The 22,731-nt window shown below is 40.0% G+C and overlaps 1 protein-coding gene across 5 annotated transcripts in view; it reads right to left on the bottom strand.

Annotated features, from left to right (window-relative positions):
* shf (Src homology 2 domain containing F) overlaps positions 1–22,158 on the bottom strand; it is a 66,764-nt gene extending 44,606 nt beyond the window's left edge. For 2 of the 5 annotated variants that reach the window (XM_077623041.1, XM_077623049.1), the window contains exons 1-2: positions 21,402–22,157; positions 4,297–4,429 (exon numbers count right to left, since the gene is read on the bottom strand). In XM_077623041.1, the coding sequence (XP_077479167.1) occupies positions 4,297–4,429; positions 21,402–21,830 (562 nt within the window). In that variant the 5' untranslated portion in view covers positions 21,831–22,157. Of the gene's footprint in view, positions 1–4,296; positions 4,430–21,401 lie in introns of all 5 variants that reach the window. The other 3 variants (XM_077623057.1, XM_077623066.1, XM_077623076.1) reach the window with 2 other exon arrangements.
* Between the last annotated feature and the right edge of the window lie 573 nt (positions 22,159–22,731).

Here is a 22,731-nt window from a genome sequence, read left to right as displayed (position 1 = left end):
ATGACAGACACTTTTTCCATTTTTTATGTCATTAATATAGAGAGACTGACAACTCCTCTGGGATATGGTGCACTGGTTTTACATCACCAGGACCAGTCTGTCAGATGATTGTATAACTAATTGTCAGCCCCTGGCTGCTACGACAATGAAAATGTGACACGAATGGCCAGCTTGTTTCTAGCCCAACCTGCGATTGTAGACAAAATGACGAGCCAGGCTGAAGCATTCCAATGTGTCATAAAGTCAATACTGCAATACATGTTCAATCATTAAAACTAATCTGTCACTTGAGATTGATGACTGATGACTCAGTCTCAAATTGTGTAAAGAAGGACAAGATGCCATCAGCTATGACAAGTTGAGCTCCATCCATGGAGAAGAATCTGAGACATTCCTGAGCTGATAGTATTCCCGGTATTGGATCTGCTAAACTAACAATAAGCTTTTCCTGAGAAACGCAAGCAGCTAACTCTGGGGCTACCAATGACTCGACCTCCTGGCACCGAATGCTCCACATCATCGGAAGTGTTCGAGTAGATATTTCCAAGCAGTTTACCGACTAACATGAGTCAACCATTGTGGAACACGAGGGTTTCTTTCCCTTCCCCCTTGGACGATAACCTCCAGCATGAGGACAAACCAATATTGACACAGTGTGAGTGAATAAAATATTTGACACCTCCTGTGCTACTTACAAAAGTACTCAATTAGAAGTACAGAATAAAATATTTGTGTAGGAATATACTTTTTTTTTTACATCGTATTGCCATCTACATAACTTCGAAAAAATAACAGCCCTATTCAACAAAGTGACCAGGTGAAAGAGCAGTTGTTCCCAATCATTGCGAGAAAAAGAACAAAGGTGTCAGAAAAATAAATTCCTAATTTCAGTCACATAGATCTAAAACCTCACTGAGATACAGTCATGGAGTCATGTGTCAGCTTCCGCCTGTACATGTATTTAGACACGTTCAGGACCGCAAAGCTAATTCGCGGGAGCTGATTGCACAACAGTGTGCTGCACTGAGGAGAAATGTCACTATTTTTTTTACAGTGCCTGACAGATTGAGTGAGCAGAGTGGATGAAGGGCGTTAATGTGTCCGTGTTCATTGAGAAATGGCCTGACGCAAGCCCACCTTGCTGCACGAACGCCGCCCCATGTACTTGTCAGCGTAACAAGTCTTTACAGCTTCTATATTGTCTGAGGGAATGGAGTATTGGCATGGCTCCGAACAGGTGAAAGAAACTACAAACTTTACGTACCTGTTGTAAATCTCTGGCTGATAAGTGTTATCTAAAGTTTGCCCCCAGCAAAATGGAAGATTAAAAACCATAAAAATGCAGCTAATAGTTAACAAACTTGCATTAGGCATTGGAGCTCACTAGCATCTGGTGTTTCTGTTTGTTTATTTTAACAAGTATGTCACAGTGTGAATAATACTGGTGCCAATACTATACATCTGCGATAGATTTAAAGTTATCTGATGCTGGTGATGCAACTACTTTATTAGCGTTGGCGTATGAGTCATATCAGTAGTGTGGCAATAAGTTAGAGTAAACATGGAAGAACAGCATTAACAGATTGTAAAAGATGTTATTGTAGTTTGTTTAATATTCTGTCAAAATATTAGAATCAAAATACACATTTTTATTAGTACTTAAAGATGTAGTAATGTCATGACAAAATGTCGGTACTTGTTTACTGTGTTGATAGTTGTCGAGGTAATAAATTTGAATATTTAATCCTTTATTCAGACCACAAAAGAAAACACTTAAATGGTAAGAATTTTACATTCAGCCATGCATGATTGTGAATGTATATAAGGCAAATATGTAGCCCATTTCATTGCAAATTCTAAAATTTGTTTTGCGCAACTGTAACTCATAAACGAATGGAGCTGAAACCCCACTTGCCTCGTGACACTAACAAACCAAAAGTGGTGTCTCTTCCGGCAGCTCCACCTGTGATTAGTTAGTTGCTTTGGTATTTCAGGAATTACCATGCCAGCAGCTGAAGCTGGATCTGTGTCACTGGAGAACACAACATTGTGTGTGTGCTTCTAAAAGTTATCTTTTTTTTTATTTGAATATTTTTGTATCTATTTGTCTACATGAATAGTGTATAGTGTATAAAGGTTAAATAAAGTAAGGGCAAAACAGGACTTGCATGGAAGTGAAAGCTTACAAAAAAGAATCTCGAGTATAAAAAGTAAGTGCAAGAGCAGGGCATGTTGGAAATATGTTTACATGTAAACATGTAAGAAATGCATAAATGGAGTCCAGGGTGTGGATGCCTGTAGATGGGCATCCGGCTCGCTTGAAATGAGGCAGGTTTGCCTTTTTTGGGTTAAGGAAGTTATGACATGCCCCTCCAACGCGCCTGTAAATCAAGTCGCTACGACAGCAGTCTTTGTGTGTTTAAGGCGTGCGCATTGTGTAATGAAGGAATCATCATTGCATTTTAAGCAAATCTGCTTTCCACTCCCTTTCCATTTTACGCTTATATTTTGACAGGGCGATGAAAAGCTGATTTACGGTACTCCCACTCTTCATTCCAGAATTAATTGGAAAAAAGTATTTTACAACTCTACAGCTTTTTATACACCGTTGAGTTTTACAGATCAATTTCATTTTATGGGGGAGTTTATTGATGACATCCTGTCGTTATCGGCCTAAATCACAAACTATCCTGGACATGAGCAGAGAATAAGAAATGTGGTGAATGTTTAGCGTTGGCTGTCCATTTTTATCTGTAAAAAATGACACTGCAGTAGAGATACGGTCAGAGGGACATGATGAAAACGTAATCTTCAAAGCAGACGCTTTAAGAAAAACTGGACATGTTGAAGATAGGTCAGCCTGAACCATTGAGGACCGAATTGTTTGCCAGAAAAAAAGGAGAAGGAAAAAACAGTGGCACTGATTTTTCTTCTTTCTAGCAACCAGTAGCTGAGAGAAGGCTATAAATCTTTCTTTTACTCTCCCTCCTTATTCGGGGAAGGGAACGACTGGGCCAGGGTCAAACTAGTAAGACAGATGAAAACAAGATATTGTCAGGGGGGCCACGAGAGGAAAATTGTAGAGGAGACACAGAGAGACACTTTTGTCGAGCTGTAGACCTGTGATATGTCACAAGTTGAAAAAGTGTCAAGTGAAATGATGGGGAACACCTTCCAAATATGTTTAATCGGGTTTAAATCAAGGATTTTGTTGAAAGCTATTTCTATTTTCTCAAAGCTTTTATTCATCAATGCAAACATTTCAAAGTTTACACCATGTTTCAAGGAAAGACACTCGCAGTTTTCCAGGAAATCATCAGCCATGTCTGAACTCGTATTCCATCATATTTGCAGCTTTTTTGTTTTTTCTAATTGCTCACCAAGCCACAGGATGAATGATCAGTGTGACAAATCGGTATAGATCACTTTTTACATGAGTACGCAACTACTGTGGTCTTAGGAGAAGGGAAAGAAAATGTCTTCCAGGAAATCCCAGCATGAAGCCACCGATGCGGTGCCTCGGAAAATAACCCTTTTTAAGAAGCACTGTCGACCTTATTTCTCTGTTTTTTTTTGCTGTAAATCGCTTGAAGGCGGATATCATATCATCTTTGGCAAGAAGGCGCTTTTGAAAATGTTTCCCAATCCTTGATGACACACATTTGGTTTCCGCCCTGCTGCACCTGTCATGTTAAAGCACCACTGGGGCATTGGAAGCACTTTGGTGATTCCCAGAGAAGAAGAAAAAGGTTGGCAAACTCACTCTGCAACAAGAACTTTATAATCCGCGTAATTCAAGTCACAGTGCAGGCTTGAATACGAGAACCAGTGAGAATGGTGGGATGCAAAATGTAAATGAAAAGTCATGTATGCACATGACAGATTAAAAACGATAATTCCTATACAAAGATTCAAATTTTTAACGTATGTCAAAAAAATGTTAAGATATAGGCAATTATACAAGAACAAGCGCGCCCAATTTTTTTTTTTTAAATCCTTATTTGAAGATGATTAAAATAATCATTTAAAAAATGTACAGGTAAAAAAAATAATTATAGGAAATAAATGGTCAGAAAAATAATTATTAATATTAAACTTTCTCACAAAAAGAAACATATTAAATGAAATAATTAATTATTTCTCTTTAAAATCAACAAAATTAAGTCTTTAAATGGCAGATTTACAACAACAGCTACAACGTTTCACCTATTCTCCAGTGACTAAAATGTAAATTCACATTCAAACAAGTGTACTGTGCACCAAAAATCATGTGCAACAAGAAATCATTCCTCTTACCTGCCATCATCTTCTGGGCCTCATATGGCTCCATGTATCCATCGTTCTCAGTGGTCACTTTCTCTGTGTTGACCTGCATGCCGCCGGCTTGCTCTGCATCAAAAGGGTCAGCGTAGTCCTCCAGGATAATGAGCTGCGGGGGGATATGACAAGGGGCATAAGGTGAAATTGCAACGAGATTAATTTTTCCGCACTATTAAACACAATGCGATACCACCTCCTCTGCCATGCTTATAGATAATTTGGCTTGCGCACTGGACATCTACAAAATTGCAGCACAAGATAAAGTAATACAGACTTCATATCCGAGCTCACCACAACATCTCGGAACCGGCCTTCCAGCACGCTCTTTCTTCTACTCGGTCTAATTATACGACAGTGACAAGCCCACTTTTCAGAAAGTAGAGGCTTCGAGCAGGCATGCTGGACTTTCTTAGGACAAGCAATTTGGCAGATTTATACCCAGCCCGCCGGCCAGCGAGCCGGGCTAATTGCAGTCTTGCGTGGTAGATGGCAATTAGGCGAATGTCCTGAGACCCGAGGATCAAGGCCCAAAACTGGAAAGAACAGGGTGTACATCTGTAGTGCTTCTGGGGGGGTTTATTTGCATTTTTGAAATCTAAGCTATAAGCACCAGGATACCGCTTCTTAAAAGTAAACACATTGAACGGAGGCACATGGTGAGCCATCTTTCCCCTTAGACACTGAAGGTCTATCATGGAGGTGTATGCGGATGCGTTTGGGCTTAGTATTCGTAATCGTTATCTGTTGAGGCAACATATTTCACCGTGACATTCACTGCTGATCCAGACAATACTACACGGGTAATGCACACCTCTAGCAGCTCAGAATAAAACATCTGTTATTTTCATTTTAATAGCCTGTCCTCAGTTACTGAAGTCAGTAGTAATTGCTCTATATGAACTCAGTAACCTTTATTTGAGTAAATTAAGAAAAATGTACTTTAATTTTGACGGAAAGCATTCATTACTCATTTCCAAGGTGCAACCTACCACTTTCCATTGAATTAACACATCATCTGCAACCCTAATGAGCACGAGCAATACTGGAACGAGATCATGTCTGGTCATATCACTCGTAAAATGATTTACTGTGGTTCTTTTTTTGTTATTGACAGATTGCAATGTTAACAGATGTTCATTTTCTATTACATGCCATACCTCTCAGTAGTTTTCAGAGAAACGTGGAGTGTGAAAGCAGTCCTCCTGAGTAAAAGCTACGCTACAACTCCACAAAATGTCAATATTTGCTATTATTTTAGTGAGGACATTAAAAGTGACAGAAAAAGCTCGAGGCTAAACAGCAGTGTTGTTCTATGCATGGCACCAGTTGATAAAAAAAGAGCCTCTTCATATTTTTGGACTGTGTTTTGACATCACCATTCAAGACATGGCTCCAAGTGACCTTCACTCTCCTATAACAAGCTACTTGACAATTTCAAATCATGTCAGGGCGTCAAACATGCGGATGTATTAGTCCAATCAACCAAATGCTAATACATCGGCCTGAATGTGCACAACTGGCACAACACCCTATGAGTCATGGGCATGTCAGGAAATAATTTAGACTAAATATAAACAAGCATATCACTCATCAAAGCTATGCTGAGACAACAATCAAGCATAGATATGGCCGCACGCACACACATATGCACGCAACTAATGATGTAAGAAAAAACACTGAGAATTTCCTTGAACCGGGAAAGTACCAAAGATTGAATGAATCACGATTCGTTGGAATTTCTGCGCCAATATTGGAACACGATACAGCAACTGTGCAACATTTTAAAAGGAGAAAAGTCAATTTTAGGGATGGAAATAATCCATTCATCTATCATTCATATTTGATTACAGACCTCACACTCATTGAGTACTTGACTACATTTTCTGCATTCTATATGCAGAAATTAAAACTGGATCTTTGGAATAATTCTATGATACATATACCATATTGTAACCTTCGCCCAGTAAAACCTTACAATGGTGTAACCAGTAATGAAAATATGTATGACTGGCAAGTGTTTTTATACAAGTATTAACTGTAGTATGAATTCACCAATGATTCAATGCAGATTATGTCGATTATATACAAGGATACATTCTGTATTGCATGTAACGTACAAAAACTTGTTGAGTTCCTGCAACTTAGAAAGCTACACATGTCAATTTGGTATAAAGTGTAATCTCCGTTTACCTGTTTTGAACCGTAGTAAATGAACTAAACTGTACCGCTTGGTGGAAATGTGGCTTTAGTGTTTGGAAGTGAATATGTATTTAGAGAATTGAGTAAGCTGCTTAGCGACATCTTTAGCATGCACGCTCAAGGCGTGTATAGTGACTGAAGGAGGACGGGTGAATTTCCTCACAGCTACTGTGTGTTAACTCTCCTATCTTTCAATGCTACCCTTTTCCATCTGTTTTGGGGAAAATAACTAGGCCTTGTTCTGCCACAACATAATTATGGGTTCCTCAAATGTTATGCTTCTGTGAGTTTCAAGTCCAGCACAAACACAGCCCTGGGTTTGTTTTTGCACCACAAAATAAAATACATAAGTTTCTCTCGCAAATAGGGGTAACACAAAAAAGAATACTGAAATGCAAACACGAGTAAAAAAAAACCTCAGACCCTGAACGACCTCAAATCTCTTAAGAAAATATATATCAATCACGGGTGAATTTTGATTACCGCATGGGCACGAGTGAGCACAAATGTTTGAGGATCAGTGAAGGCGATTGGTGTGCCAAACCCGGTTCTTGTGCAACCCAGACCCAAGAATAAGTAACCCTCACTATGAAAACATAATGAATCACATCAATTCCCATCCGACTGTGGTCCTTCAGTGGAGTGGTTCGAGGTCGGAGGCCGTGGCCCACAAAAACACCCTGAGTGATGTAATTTGTCTCATTGTTGGCATAACATTACTTGACCTCACAGACCTCATATACCTTTGTAGAGGTTTTTAACTAAGCTACAAACAAACTTAACGGTAGGACAAATTTGAGCGGTTTTACGATCGGAGACTTATAAATTACGGTAAACTTTCAAACTGGTAATTGGCACATTCCTCATCTCTGTAGAATCTTTACAAAACACAAACAAATGTTGAAATGTATCTGTGCATGCATAATTTACGGCTCGACAAAATGAATTTAGAGAGGAGTATCTATTTAGCCAATTAAATTCCCTCGGGACAACAGGTCAACCAAAAAATGTGAGAAAAATCACTAAATTCTTATTGCGAAATTGCCAAATCTTGCAAACCAAATAAAATTACCCAAAAGCAAAACAAAAAGTAATTACAAATTACAAAGAGAACCATCGTACATGACGTCACGGAAGACGTGGCAATCCTTTGACACCTCGTCAAAGCTCTCGAGACTTGTGCTCTAACTTTTTAAAGTTGACACATCTTGAAAACAAACTTGTGCCTTGGTGGGTCACTGAAGTCAGTCAACAATAAGGAGAACAATAGGAAAATAGTCTATATTTAGCCTTTGTATGAAGGGAAACACTTTGCAAGGTCAAGCGATTCTCCATCAATAAAATAATGGAGCATTCCGACTTTGTTTTCAACTTTTGGTTTCACTCTTATCTATCTCTTACAATGATAAATTTCATTTTCAGATTCATCATTACTCTAAATGATTAATTGAATCTCTGATGAGAAAATTGATTTTAAATTTAAAAAACCTTGAACGTATTGTGTTTGATCAAGGTTCCACTAGAATCGCAAATCGAGAAAACCTTATTTCATGCTCAAGGTCTTTAAAGACTTTCTACTGTCTTGTTATGGATCCTTGTCAGCCGCAGGATGTTTGAGCATGCTTCAGGAAACAACAGCATCATTGATTGAGTTACGGGCGGAGCTGCTCCAAAAGCATGACATCATCTTTGCCTTTCCTGTTGACATAGCGTTGGACAAACGAAGGACGAGTGAGCAATGAAATTCTCGCCCACAGCCTTCAAACGGTGCCTGAGAGGCCAGTTTAGCTATAAAATCTCAAAGAACTGTCATATATGAAAGGGAAAGAAGTGTGTGCTTTGCTTTACCAAGCAGTCTAAAGGGGATTTAAGATTGACACTATCCAATAGGGCTGATATTTAGAAAGCAAATAACAGGATTTGCAATCAGCTTCACCAACTGAGCCACTCAATTGAATGAATAGCTGGGAGAAATCTGATTGAAAATCACTTTCCACTGCATTTCATTTAACTACAAATATAAGAGATTGACTGGTCCAGAACCAAAGGTGAAGGCCGATCTATGTCCAAACGATAGAACGGGAACAACACGGGTGCCCGAACCGGTCCTCAAGGGCCGCAGTGGGTGCAACTTTTCATACCAACCGAAAAAGAGGATACATTTTCACCAATCTAGTGTCTTTAAAGTGTAACCATTTGATTGCTGTCAGGTGCTGCTGGTTTGAAAAGAAACCTCATTGATTAACCTGTCTGTGCTGGATCAGTTGGAAAAAAAACTGCAACAACTTGGATACCCCTGGGGTACATATTTAATGTTATGCCAGATAATTGCAGAGGAAATATTAAACAATTTCAGTTTTCTATTATCCAAATCACCAATTTTAGTGATGGGAAACCAAGGCACCCAGAAGCAGACATTCCAAGTGAACGAAGAGATACTAAAGCAATGCATATTTCAACACAACACACTAGTGTCAAGTTGGAAATTGCTATACACGGGGGTGTCAAACGTACAACCCACAGGCCATTTGAAGCAGATGGTAAATTTGATTTTACCATTTTCAGTTCCATAAAGATACAAAAGCAACATACCAGAAGCTTTCAGGTTTTGATTTGGCTTGAGTGTACTAGCAGAGATTTGATGTTTAAAAGAGTATAGTTGCAAACTCAGGTTATAAAGGATCCTAATGTTTGTCAGCTAGTTTCATATATTTACTTAATCCAGTTATTTGTTGAGCAGTGACAGGCAAGCGTGAGAATAGTTCATCCTCATCAATCAACCTGAAAAGTGCTGTTAACGTGCCCCCATTTGCCTTGTTCATATCCGCAAATGAATGTAGATGAGACGGTTCGTATTTGCAAACTGCTTCAAAATGTCCATCCGGTCCCACGGCACTAATGGCCAGCAGACAGCAGGAGAAAGCATGAGGCTGTGAGTGGTGTGTCAGCATTGCCCGGGAGCGTACCATCTGCCTTGGGGCACGGCCAGGGTCTGTCAGGACCTGGGCCAAGTTGCAATCGAGAGTAAAACTCCCCAGCGCAGTAGAACAAACATATACCCATGATTATTACATTGTTATCAGTTGATTCCTTCCCAAAGACAAACACATTACAATTAAAAGTTTTATGTTTTCAATATAGCACGGAACCATCGTCAATGCTTGACATAAGTCACATTGGCAGCTCTGTCGGTTACTTTTGTTTCTAAACCAGATTCTGAATCCACACTTTAGCTATTCCCACCTGTTCTCTGGCAAGTACTAAACTTCTTGAAATGCATTGTGGCCCACATTCAATGAAGTCCTCTAAGCATCAGCGACAACAGAGGGAGAACATCAGCCAGGCGGCCAGGCTACAACTGGCACCTGCCACTTTGGCTCGATATTTGACGACCTGAAAGCTTCTCCGATTACAATTCGATTGGGGCCCTCATTCTTTCATTACATGGGAGAAAACATGGACGGGAATTGTCTTTCTGTGCACTTACGGGACAGAGACAGCATATGGCTTAACAGGGATACAAATCAGAAACGCTGCATTAGTTGTCATTTGAGCTCAGCGGCTTGAAGATGTGACGCTCCTAATTAAGAAATGGGCTGGTGATGATTTATTTTTCGACAGTCTGGATATTTTCGGGTTGTTATAAATTGTGTGTTAACCAGACAGAATCTAAGACAGGCTTCAAATTGCACTGACGGGAGTGTGACATTTATTCCGTGGAGACTGCAGCAGGGAGTGAGTGCAGCTCGTCAAGGTTGAAGCCCCGTTGGGAATGGCAGAAAAGTCATCAGGCTATCGAATGGAGAGAGAGAGACTGGCGTGTGTGATTTATGTTTCATGCCACAAGGGATTTCAGCCACTGATTGCCCGATACAACACAGTGCTTAGCAGCTCAATTGCATTACAGCCTTTCAAAGGATTTTTTTTCCAAGGAACGACTGCGGTTTTGTTTGCCATAATGCAAAACAAGCAAACAGCAAGAGCGCTTCAGACAATGCAGCAAAGACAAGATGAAAATACATTTTTGCTAGTTTTTTTACAGCTGTTTTGACCCTCATAATCGTTACAACTATAGGTACAAAAATATCAATTAAAAAATTCATTTCTTTTTCTTGTTTGTTTGTTTTAACAAAAGCCACGTTTCTAAAACCCCTAAATTAGAAAGCTTACAAGCAAAGTAGTGGGGAGCCAAGCCAATACTATATGCTATAAAAGTAGAAAATTGATGTCTGACATTTCAAATGAAAACAGCCTTGAGTGTCTACAAGATTCTTAAAAGTTGTTTGTGTGACTTTTCAATCCCAGATCGTTGTGAGGTCAGTCATCCTGGACCAAAAAAGGGCCTTCCCAAACGTTTACCACAAAGTTGGAAGCGTGCAATTGTCCCAAAAAGTCTTCGTAAGATAACTCTTTCTGATCCAAGCAGACTGAAAACTAATGTTAAATGGGAAGAGAAAGGATTATAATCAGCACTGCTAAATCATTATTTTGTCCACTTGTCTTGTCTTTGTCATCGATAAAATTAACCTCCATATTTTTGGAACGCTGGCGGAAGCCTGAGGACCTAGAGACCACACGTGTCAATAAACTACAGTGATGCCACATCGATTTATTTTAAGTCCGTAATCATTTGAAAATACGTTCTACCAAAATCTGAAGTTGAATAGTCAGAACTATGGTGGGCTGATCACTAATTTATATTCTCACACACGTATACACTTGTGGATAATATATCCACACAGGTGCTAACCAAGATCCCAAAGTATGAGTTTTAAAACAACACTTTTAGACTTTCACCGATTGATTTATTACCTCATTTCAGATGTCTCTCTGCAAACTACCGATTCCAATTTCCAAAGTGTTTGGCCATTTGGTACAATGCAGTTGCCGCTCTCAGTGCTGTTGTGTTTGTCAGCAGTGATTGTAGTTACCATTGATCACAGCACCCTTTGCAAATGAGCGGCATTAAAATATCTCCCAGACAGATTGAGCAGATGGCAGGCAAGACCTCGTTTTAGCTCCAATTCAAGATGACTTTAATATAACTTTATGAAATACATTTTTAACAATGCCACAACTGGAACACTCATTTTCAGGGAGGGCTACATCATTTTTCTTTGTTATTGTATTTGCAATGCGTATAGATGTTTTTCTCAATCAAGTTGTTTGTTTTACTGGCTGGAAACTATGGGTTGTTTTTTGAAGATGAATTTATTTTCTTCACTTTAATCTAATGGAGGAATCATCTCAGACCAGCAAAGTGTGTACATGTGAATGAGACTGTCGAGCAAAACAAACAGTGACTTAAGTGAGAGGAGAATCATGATGAAAAAGGAGGTCGCGGCGCTTTCAAACTCTACGTCAGTAATTTATTCGAAAAAGTCGCTTCTATTTTAGTTACAATTCAGCCCATGGAGTGCAGTTTTGTTGGATAGATTATATGTTGAACATGCGCAGCCATTAGTTTCATCTCCCTTCGACACATCTGTGTCGCAATGCATGCAGCAAATTTATTACCAACCCCACTCCCACTTTGAGATTAGGAACAGATTCAACGTCGGCACTTCAGATCTTTGCATTCCTCCCTATGTGGGGCAGCTTTAATTCAGCAGTCATGTTTATAGCAGGGCATAGTTTGCATTGAAAAAAGCTTCCAGAGCTGTGATATCATTGACCAGACTCCAGTGGCAACAACAAACTGCATAAATATCCAGACTGTGGAATCTGTAATTTTATGCCATATACGAGATTTGAAGTGCAGCTGGGTCAACCTCGATACAGATGCAAACTTTATATATAGAGAGAGAGAGAAAGAATAGAGTGAAGACCCTGGGTTGTGCTATATAAAAAGTTCATTTAATATATGATATATATTCAAGATAAAGCACTTGGTGACACGCTCGACAGCACCCAATTCCCTTCCTTTACCACCCCCTGTGATAGGTTTATTGACGATATTGCCGCAGTACAATAGTGGTGCAGCAGAATGGTAAAAAGTTATAAACTATGTTAATCCTGTATGCTCTGTAATTTCAAGGAAAATGCTCATTTGGATTTTTTTCTTCTTTGACAACGCATGAGTGGGCTGAAAAAGGGGGGAAAGGGCTAATATGGAAGGATGCTGACCCATACTAAAGAGTTTTTTTGTATTGGACTGAATGCAGAGAACTAAAACTAAGTTTAGTAATATCTGATTTACAGATGCACAACAAAGTAAACAAAGCGGCCGATTTGTTTAAGACAAGTTAATGTTGAAACTCGACCTCAGCCATGTTCTTGGGCAGCCGTCAATGGACGACCCTCAAATTGGGCGGCATCTCAAATCACTGCTACGTGACTCTGAAGCTTTAAAGCAACAATTGCCAATCCGTAATCACAAAGCCGCTTTATCAGTGGCACGTGCGAACTCCACAGGGCAGTCGCTATTTGTCACTATTTTCGACATCCAGGAGTTCACTACACCCGGAACAGCTGCGAACATTTAACCCATGGTTGGATGTATATTTTAGCAGAGCATGGCAAGCAAAGACTTGTCAAGTTAAAAAGGGAATGTCGCCAAGCCGTAAACACTTCCTGTCAGGAAGGGAGCACTTCCTAAATCCTGAAGTGAGTGAGCCACAGCAAACAATCGCAGACATTGGCTGGCTTTCTCAAACTGCAAAGTGACAGGAAGACACTGGATTTCTTGAAACTCAAAATGACTGGTTTCAAATTCCAGGAATTTATGATGGAATACTGACATTTTGGTTTCAGGGAAACACGATCATGATTCGTTAAGGAGATTGTGATACAACACATCACAACATCCATATCTAGACATTCCCTATATGTATCTAGGAGACAAATACTTAACAAGCAACAAACCGAAAACGTCTCTACCACTAAGCTCGACTTTGTTAATCAGAACGCAGGGGGATGTCCTGCTGGGTAAGACAAACAAATCACTGCAAGTAACTAAAGAATGGGAATAAATGGCATTCAGACAAAAATGTGAAGATTTTATACACGGAAAGATTTCTCACATGCTATTTAATTACAGGTTGTGAGATTTCGACCAACAGCTAAGACTCTGAAAGGTGATGAGTGCTATCAGTGAAGAAAATGGATGATACCTCCAAAGCACAGCTTTTGGGGGGCTAATTGCGACCTGGTAGGGTTGTTTGACCGAGCTCGTCAAGAAACACAATTGGAAGAGACGGCGGTGCAAGACAACAAAGCGATTTCCTTCTTTTCCCAAATGTTGACCTCAGAGGCTTTCAGAGAATGTTTGGCATGGGATTCGTTGGGGTTTTTTTTCAGCGGGTGACTAACTTATTGATGTGAGCAACAGAAAGTGACACTTGGAAAAATTCCTGGGACGCTTCAAATAGCTCAGGAAGTCTGTGGATATTTGGGACACTGTGGGTCACACTGGGGGAAAAAACACATTACAATCGCTTTCGATTTCAAGGATTTGTGATGGAAAATTGCAAGAAAATAGTTGGGTTTCGTGAGTGGCATAAATGCATTCACAAATAGGCTAGGTAACACGCCAAAATGGTTAAAACACAGTGAATAGCTACCAAAATTTGAGTTCCTCTAGCCTGAGATGAGTATCTGTTTGATATTTCTTGGGCTCAGATGAATTGCTAGTTTTTGATAACAAACACGTATACTATGATTTGCCAAAGTTTGGGCTGCATTAAGTTTGGCAACAATTTCGTAAAGCTCTTATTTGTCGCTGATTATTTAAAGGATATTTTTAGTGTGTTTTGGTTGAATAAAATGAGGGCAGGAACGTTTGGACTTACATTTTTTTATTTAAGCGTGTTAACATGTTCCTTTTAATTACAACTGGTCATGTTAAAATAACTGTTTGTACGAATGCACTTTATACGGTAAGTTAAGCATCTTCACATTATAGTTAATTTGCCATTCACTCTTAAATGGACGCCGTTAAAAAAACATGATGGGCTCCGATGTATACCTCCATTTCTGAAGCGAAGCACTCTTACAGGCTATATTGATGAGATCACGGTGCTGAGGTGAGTGCAAGGGGGGACAGTGATTGTGGAGAGCTAAGGTGAGAGCTTAGGTAAACACACTTACGCTGTAATCAGAAAATGAACAGACTCCAAGAAGAGCAAAAGGGTAAAAAGTGTCTTTCTATATGGCACTGCAGTATTAGGGCAAACTAAAGTTAGCATGTGTTTTTGTAATGGAATACTGGTCGATGTCGGGTGTTGGTTTTCTCTCGGCTGACCCTGCAACCTAAATGCCAGCTTTTACAGGAAATTCAAGCATCCCTATTTTAGTGTCCAGGATTCAGGAATTCCATTTTGGAGTTCTCCGTTTAGAGCACATGTGTCAAAGTGGCGGCCCGCCGCATGATTTTGTGTGGCCCGGGAAAGTAAATCATGAGTGCTGACTTTCTGTTTTAGGATCAAATTAAAATGAAGAGAATAGATGTATATTAAATTTCCTGATTTTTCCCCTTTTAAATCAATAATTGTAATTTTTTAATCAATTTTTCTGTGTTTTTAGTTCAAAAATCATTTTGTAAAATCTAAAAATATATATATTTTTAAAAAGCTAACATAAACATTGTTTTAGATCTATAAAAAATGAATATCTAGGGATTTTAATCCAGTTTTTTTAATCCATTTATAAAAAAAAGTCTGTCTAAGTTTATCTAAAATGGTCCGGCCCACATGAAATCGAGTTGACGTTAACGCGGCCCCCGAACCAACCTGAGTCTGACACCCCTGATTTAGAATCTAGATTTTATGAAGTGTAAATGTAGTGGAAGACTACTCAATGTCCCCCCTTTAGAGTTTACATTTAAAAATCTCCATTTCAATTCTGTTTGCCTCAGATAACAGAAAATTACTCATTGCTTGTCAGTGCGGTTTCACCAGAAAAGGTGGAAAATGCCAGCTTTACAAGCGGTAAAAACGGATTTTGGGGAATGCTGAGCCAGGTTTTCTCCTAGCACAAAATGTTCACTGGAGGAGCTCCACTAGAATGAGCGCTGTGAAAATGTGTTTCTATCTATAGATGTTTCTATGCAAGCTGGTTGTACTAGACGGGGGCCGCCTGTTTCCCTATGGAGCAACACACACTAATGACAGCAGGCCACGAAGATGCTGCAGTATCCCATCCGCTTCGCGCCACCGCCTTTTGTTTACACCTTTTTTTTTGCCGAGTGCAGCTCTTTGTCACTTTCCCCGCGCCCTTGACTAAAAGTTGAGGGCAGTGATGAGTTAGCCGATGAGGCCTTTAATGAGTTCGGAGGCGGAATGAGAATTGATCACCGCTCTCAACGCTGTCTAGCATGAAGGGCTTGCCATCATTTAAAAAAAAAATAAAAAAAACAACAGCACCACAACATCATAGCCTTGCATGTGCACAAGGTAATTGGAATCCATAAAGAAATTAATGACAAAACTCTAAAATCCAAAAATTATTAGCAGTGAAAACTGAAATAGGTTATTTTTTACAAAAAAAGTCATTCCAATTCAGATTTTTTTTTTTTTTTAAAGATGTCACAATCCTAAAATGATAGAACTCTTCAAAAGAAGATGAAAAATCCAATGTCAACTTTATTTTTCTTTCTGCCATCTTTATCTAATTCAGTAGTGCGATCTCAGTTTACTTACCTGGATTTTTTTTTAAATGCCTAAGCATTTGGCTCAAATTAAACTTTCTATGACCACATTCTAAGCTGTTGCACTTTATAAAAAAATCAGGGTTCCTCTAAAGTGAGCAATTTGTGGTTTCCCTCCTTCTCCAATCAGCAAAAACAAACACGGTAAATCACACTTCATTCTTCTATTGGCATTCTGCTAATCAGCCGAGCAGTTATATAATTAGCGTTCATCAGTCAAGTAATTAAAACATCGATGCAGCCAAGCAGGAAGAAGTTGAGTCACTTTGTGTTATTAGTATTTTTAGCCTCCATCAGGCCTAGTTAGCACCGCCTTCTCAAGAGAAGGATATACTCCAAAGTTATTATGTGAATTACACAGCTTTATTTCTAATGTCAAGTGGCTACTGTGACATGCAATGTGGTACTAGTCCAACAAAAGCAATGTTCGCATTGAAAGCAATCTCATTAACTAATAATAACTGGTGACAGCAAAACAAATTAAATCTGTATCAAATGGTTTAGCACTTCCTATCTAAAAATATCTTATTAGGCTACTAACAGCACATTAGCATTGTGATGTTTGTGTTATTGTTACTTGTGTATAAAACAAGCATATATAGAATAATTCAATGTGAAAAAAGAGGATGTCAATTTTTTTTAGACATCCTCAGAATTTTTGATGTTGTATCTCAATTTCTCAACAATGACCATGTTAGAATACGGTGACGATACCATTCATTCTCATTAAATGACTGAAAAAGGAGCCATAATACTTTCCCACTCATGTAGCACCAACGCAAACATACTGACGTATTGATCAGCTTACATGGCTTATCTTCTCTCTTTTGCATCTAATGCACATGTGTGAAAGTGGCGGCCCGGGGGCCAAATCTGGCCCGCCGCATCATTTTGTGTGGCCCGGGAAAGTAAATGATGAGTGCCGACTTTCTGTTTTAGGATCAAATTAAAATGGAGTATATATGTATATTAAATTTCCTGATTTTCCCCCTTTTAAATCAATAATTGCAATTTTTAATCAATTTGTTTCTGTTTTTAGCTCCAAAATCATTTTGTAAAATCTAAAAATATTTAAAAAAAGCTAAAATAAACATTGTTTTAGATCTATAAAAAACTGAATATTCAGGGCTTTTAACCCAGTTCTTTTAATCAATTTATTTTAAAAAATCCAAATATTATATCTAAAATGGTCCGGCCCACGTGAAATCGGAGTTAACGCGGCCCGCGAACCAACACGAGTCTGACACCCCTGATCTGATGTGTTTTTAAAAAAAAGACCCCGTCACATGACCTTCAACCTAAAACTGAACATAAAAAGAACATTCAAACTCATTCTGCTGTCCCAATGGTGTAACCATTCTTTTCATTTTCTTGCTTACAACTGTCCAATATTTTCTTTTTCTTAAAATCAATACAAACACACCAGCACTTAAAGTAAGCATCGTACTTCACAATCTATATAACACGCGTCAAACCCTCAGCACCTGATGAGAAACCTTTAAAGCCAATCTCTTTGTGCTTCTCAAGCGCACCAGGTTGTCAGTACTCATTTCACATCGTGCGGACTACTCGGCATGCACGGCGCACAACCAACAGCCAAGTCTGTTAAAGGCAGTGCGTGTGTGTGTGTATAAGTGTGTACTGCCGATGTGTAATCTGTATAATCAGCCTGAACAGCTGTACTGGTTGAAGAAAAATGATATTTTGGGCAAGGGGGTTCCTGTTTGCTCCGCATATTTAACATCGGAGTGTAGAACTGATAAAAACAGAGCCGCAGACGAAGGTGCGTTTTATGAGTTTGCCACGCTGGCTGATCTTCAGGCATATGGGAAATATACTTTGGATTGCAATAACAGTTGTTTTCATCATGCCAGAGCAAGTTGGCAATGCAGAGGAAAACAAAGCACAGATGCTCATCAGTGTTATAAAGCTGCATATAATACAATACACCATTTTTTTTCTATCAAATCACCTTAACAGTCCCTTAAAACAACACAGGGACCCGTATATGATGTTATTGCTATCTCAGCTTCTCAGTACTTAATGGCTTTTTTAAGAGGAAAGTGTGTGGAATCCGTTTTAAAGGGAAAAGCATGGTTTTATATAAATGAATTTTCTGTGAAACATGGTTGTCGGAGAATCGAATGATGCAAAACACACATTTTTTATGTATAGTATATAATAAATAATGTTTAAACACAGATGTGACATGGCTCACAGGCACAGCCATTTGTGGACAATTGTGACGTCAGTCATACTCTGCTCGTCTGCGATGAAGGTATTTTAAGGACTCCCGTTCCGGATATGTCCGAATGCCAATGAGAAGGGCAGGCTTATCAGTTTTGAGCTGCTGGGCAAAATAAAATGGTGGAGGACGAACTCAGACAGTTTGGGTGATTAGTCTCTCTTAAGTTATTTGTTGGAAAGCCACAACTAGCTGTGAGCTGCTGGATAAGACTTTAGCCGAAGCAACTATTGGATTTGCGGTCTTCGTTGGAATAGGAATCAGCATGTTGGTCAGAACAAAACAAACAAGAAATCAATGTGAGGACAAATCACTCAACATAATTGCATATATTACACACTGTACACATAAGTGATGAATAATCTGAGGCTCAAATAGTCTTCAGGGGTACACGGTCGATTGGTTGCCGGTCTTTAGGTCGCCGGTCTTTTGGTCGCCCGGAAGGTAAGTGATAATTACCATTTAAATTGTTGCTCAAATTCCCTAAATACAAACTATGAATTACTATTTAGTCATACTTAATGCCCTAGTAATTATTAGGCTAAAGAAAAGCTCCAAATTTCCCGGACTTTTATTGTTTTTTGTTGGAGAACTTGTTAAGACCGACTGACGTCCCTTCCTAAGGGGACAACTCATGTACATACAAACTCTTACACTCACACGTCGGCTTAGTGAAACTGCTCATCGCAATTGTTGGCTTTTATTGATGCGTAGACCATGTTGTTTTACCTTGTTTTGTCACCGTTCTTTTGGTCGTCGGTCTTTTGGTCACCGGTCTTTTGGTCGCCAGTCTTTTGGTCGCCGGTCTTTTGGTCGCCCGTTGTCGCGGTCGGAGCGACCAAAAGACCGCGACCAAAAGACCGGCGACCAATCGACCGCACACGGTCTTCAGGATAGGCTAAAGCAGGCACTGTATCAAAACCTTGCCATATCTCCAGTCCTGGTACGCATTAACATTATCTCATCTCATTTTCTGAACCGATCTATCCTCACTAGGGTCGCGGGGGGTGCTGGGGCCAATCCGAGCTCACATCGGGCGACACCCTGAATTGCTGGCCAGCCAATCGCAGGGCACAAGGAGACAAACAACCATTCACGCTCACACTCATACCTTTTAGAGTGTCCAATCAGCCTACCATGCATGTCTTTGGAATGTGGGAGGAAACCGGAGCCCGGAGAAAACCCACGCAGGCCCGGGGAGATGTTAATATTATATTACATTTTTCCATGAAGTCTTAATTTCGACACACATACACACCATCTGGGCTGTTGAGTACAATTCCTATTAACAATAAGAATATGAACACATACATGTCATGTGTTTACAATGCAAACAAGTTGTAGTACGTATGTTGTCTGCAAAAACGGGTCGAAGCATTCCACGCAGCCGGAAAAGACTCGTCATCACACAACAGCGTCGTTAACCTCGCCAGCACCGGATTTCTCAGGTTTCTTCTAAGTGTATGCGTGTGTCCATTATGTGTGTGCTTGTATGTTATGTGTGTGAATTCCTGAGAGGCCAGTACATGACAAAGTGCTCCAAGAGGCATTCTGTCTGTCTGTCTGTCTTCACATTCACTTTGTGCTGACACAACAGCTCCCTGCAGTGTGGCTTTAAAATCACGTATGCAAGTGGTGTGTTCCTCGAGCAATAAACTAAAATTAGTCCAAAATGTATTTTAAAAAAGGGGGCACACCACAGTGAGTGTGTCTGGTACACAGTTCGACTTCCTTTCACATTCCCCATTTTTTGTTTAATAAAGGCTTTAAGCTCTATACAAGTGTAAATATGTGTATGAAATGCTGCTGGAACAGACTCTAGACCAGAGGTCTCCAACTCTAACTCCAGTCTGTTTTCCATGTCCACCAACACAATCTATTAAACACATTTTATTACTATTAAACCACTCGTTATTTATTACTTTGTCAATAGATGGCGAATTAGAAGAAATAAAACATTTTTTCCAATCCAATATCCTGTTTTTGGTGTTTTTTTTCAGAGGGTTGGAACGAATTAATTTGTTTTCAATTCATTTCAATGGAAAAAGTTCGCTCGAGTTACAAAAAGCTCGACATACGATCTCAGTCTCGGAACGGATTACGATCGTATGTCGAGGTACCACTGTAATCAGGATAGTGATCAAGCTCCTGGGCAGCTTGTTGATAAGTGGATCATTTGATTCAGGTGTGGTAGAGGAGGGAGACATGGAAAAACGGACTGGATAGAGGCCCTCAAGACCGGAGTTGGAGACCCCTGCTCTAGATAAACAGAAAATATATTTTGGCCAAGTTAAAAAAAATAGCTTTCAAGTTTTTATAACTGGCTAAATGTATGAGGAAAATAGAACAGACATATGGATGCAAAATTATGGATTCAAATTTATCATAATGGAAGCGAGTCAAAATGTACCCTGCGATTGACTGGCGACCAATCTTGGGTGCAACTATGTCTATTCCCAGTCAGCTAAGAAAGACTCCATCACCACCTCAAAAGTAATAAGGAAAATGCCATTACACGTGCTTTCTTGTTTTTAAAACTATAATAATTAAGCACATGTTTAATTAAAATGTATTTATGGGACATTGGTAAGGGCTCACTTAAATCGCAAAATACTTGAGTCGACGATTTGATCGCAACGATAATCGTAAAAAAAACAACGATAAGTAAGCACATTTGACAAGTTGGCACGGCATTATTTCCACGTGCCGTGGGCCGTGTGCGTCGAGCGTCTAGCTCTAGCACATCTTGCCGCACAGGTTAGTGATTAGTCGGAAGTGGGTCTCCGCTCACACTGTGTGACAAGTTCCACCGGTTGTCAAAGTTGACATAATTCCCATTTAAACGACTCAACAACGCACGAAATTGAAGCACCTGAACGCACCACCGCTAAAACTATAGTACTCGTCTTTACCCACCTTCGAGCGTGTTAGTTTAGTTTCATTGAATTTCATGCAAAAACAAAAAAAAACGAAGAAAAAAAGTTCCCTCACCTTTTCCTTGCTGTCCTGCTCCGTGGGGGGCGACGTGGGGGATTTCACGCTGTTCACGGCGACGCTTGGAACGATCGCGACGACCCCGCCGCTTCCACCGCCAGAACCCGGCGCCGGGTTGCTCTTGTCCGGCGTTTCCACCTTGATGAGTCGGTGCTTCGGCGAGACATACTTGATGTCCGGCGAGCTGGCGGTGAAGGCGATATTTCCACCGGGAGTGTACGGGTCCTCGAAGTCCAGCTCTTTTTGGAGTTTGTACGCGGCTAGAATGTCCGGTTGAGCGGGACTCAGCGTGAAAGTGCTTACCGGTTGGAAGCCAGGCGCGCAGGGCACACCGGTGAGGCAGTGTCGGTAGTCCGGCTTCGGGGGAGCCGGCGGGGGTGCTTTGGTAGTTTTGAATCCGAGGTGCTCCTTGAACCACTTGGCCATGCTGCCAGAGCATCGCTCACAATCCAAAAATGACACGACTTTGTTTGTTTGGTTGTTTTTTCTATTTCTGTCCTTTTTTGGGCGTCTTTCTATGAAAGTTCCAGGAGTCCCAAACCTGGCGGTGTGAAGTCCTCAGGTCAGCCGGGAGCCACAGCCGGCCGGTGGGGTGGGGGGTTGGGGGGCTTCGCCGGAGGCACTTTTCCGCTCTGGAAGTCTGTCACACACACGCACACGATAAACAACACGCTCACGTTAGCGATCTACTGTAGTGTAACGTGTGAGTGTGCTCCTCACACGTCACATTTCCACGCTACGCAACATGGGAGCGACTGCAAGTAGGAACGCCCCTTCCCTCTATGACTCCTCCCCCTTTTCCCACACCAAGCAACCTGAGCTCTGTTACCTGACAAGGTTCACTGCCTCCTGCTGGATCGAACGCCTATTGAGCGAAATCTACAATAGTATGTCAGATTTGGCGTGATTTGTATGATTTTTCGGGCCCCATTTTACTGTTTTCCATGCTGGTAAAAAAAATGGCAGCTCATGTGCCACCTGGGATTTTCTGTTGTAAATAAGTGGAAGGATGTAGTACAGGGTTCGCGGGCCGCTTTAACGTCAACTTGATTTCTCATGGGCCGGACCATTTTAGATATAATATTTAGATTTTTTTAAATAAATGGATTAAAAGAACTGGATTAAAAGCCCTGAATATTCCGTTTTTATAGATCTAAAACAATGTTTATTTTAGCTTTTTTAAATATATTTTTAGATTTTACAAAATGATTTTTGAACTAAAAACTGAAAAAAATGATTAAAAAATTACAATTATTGATTTAAAAGCGGGGAAATCAGGAAATGTATTATACATCTATACTCTTCATTTTAATTTGATCCTAAAACA

This window comes from Stigmatopora argus, chromosome 2 (assembly GCF_051989625.1).
Source record: "Stigmatopora argus isolate UIUO_Sarg chromosome 2, RoL_Sarg_1.0, whole genome shotgun sequence".
In the NCBI taxonomy this organism is placed as follows: Eukaryota; Metazoa; Chordata; class Actinopteri; order Syngnathiformes; family Syngnathidae; genus Stigmatopora; species Stigmatopora argus.
This window is presented reverse-complemented; position numbering and strand designations above follow the sequence as displayed.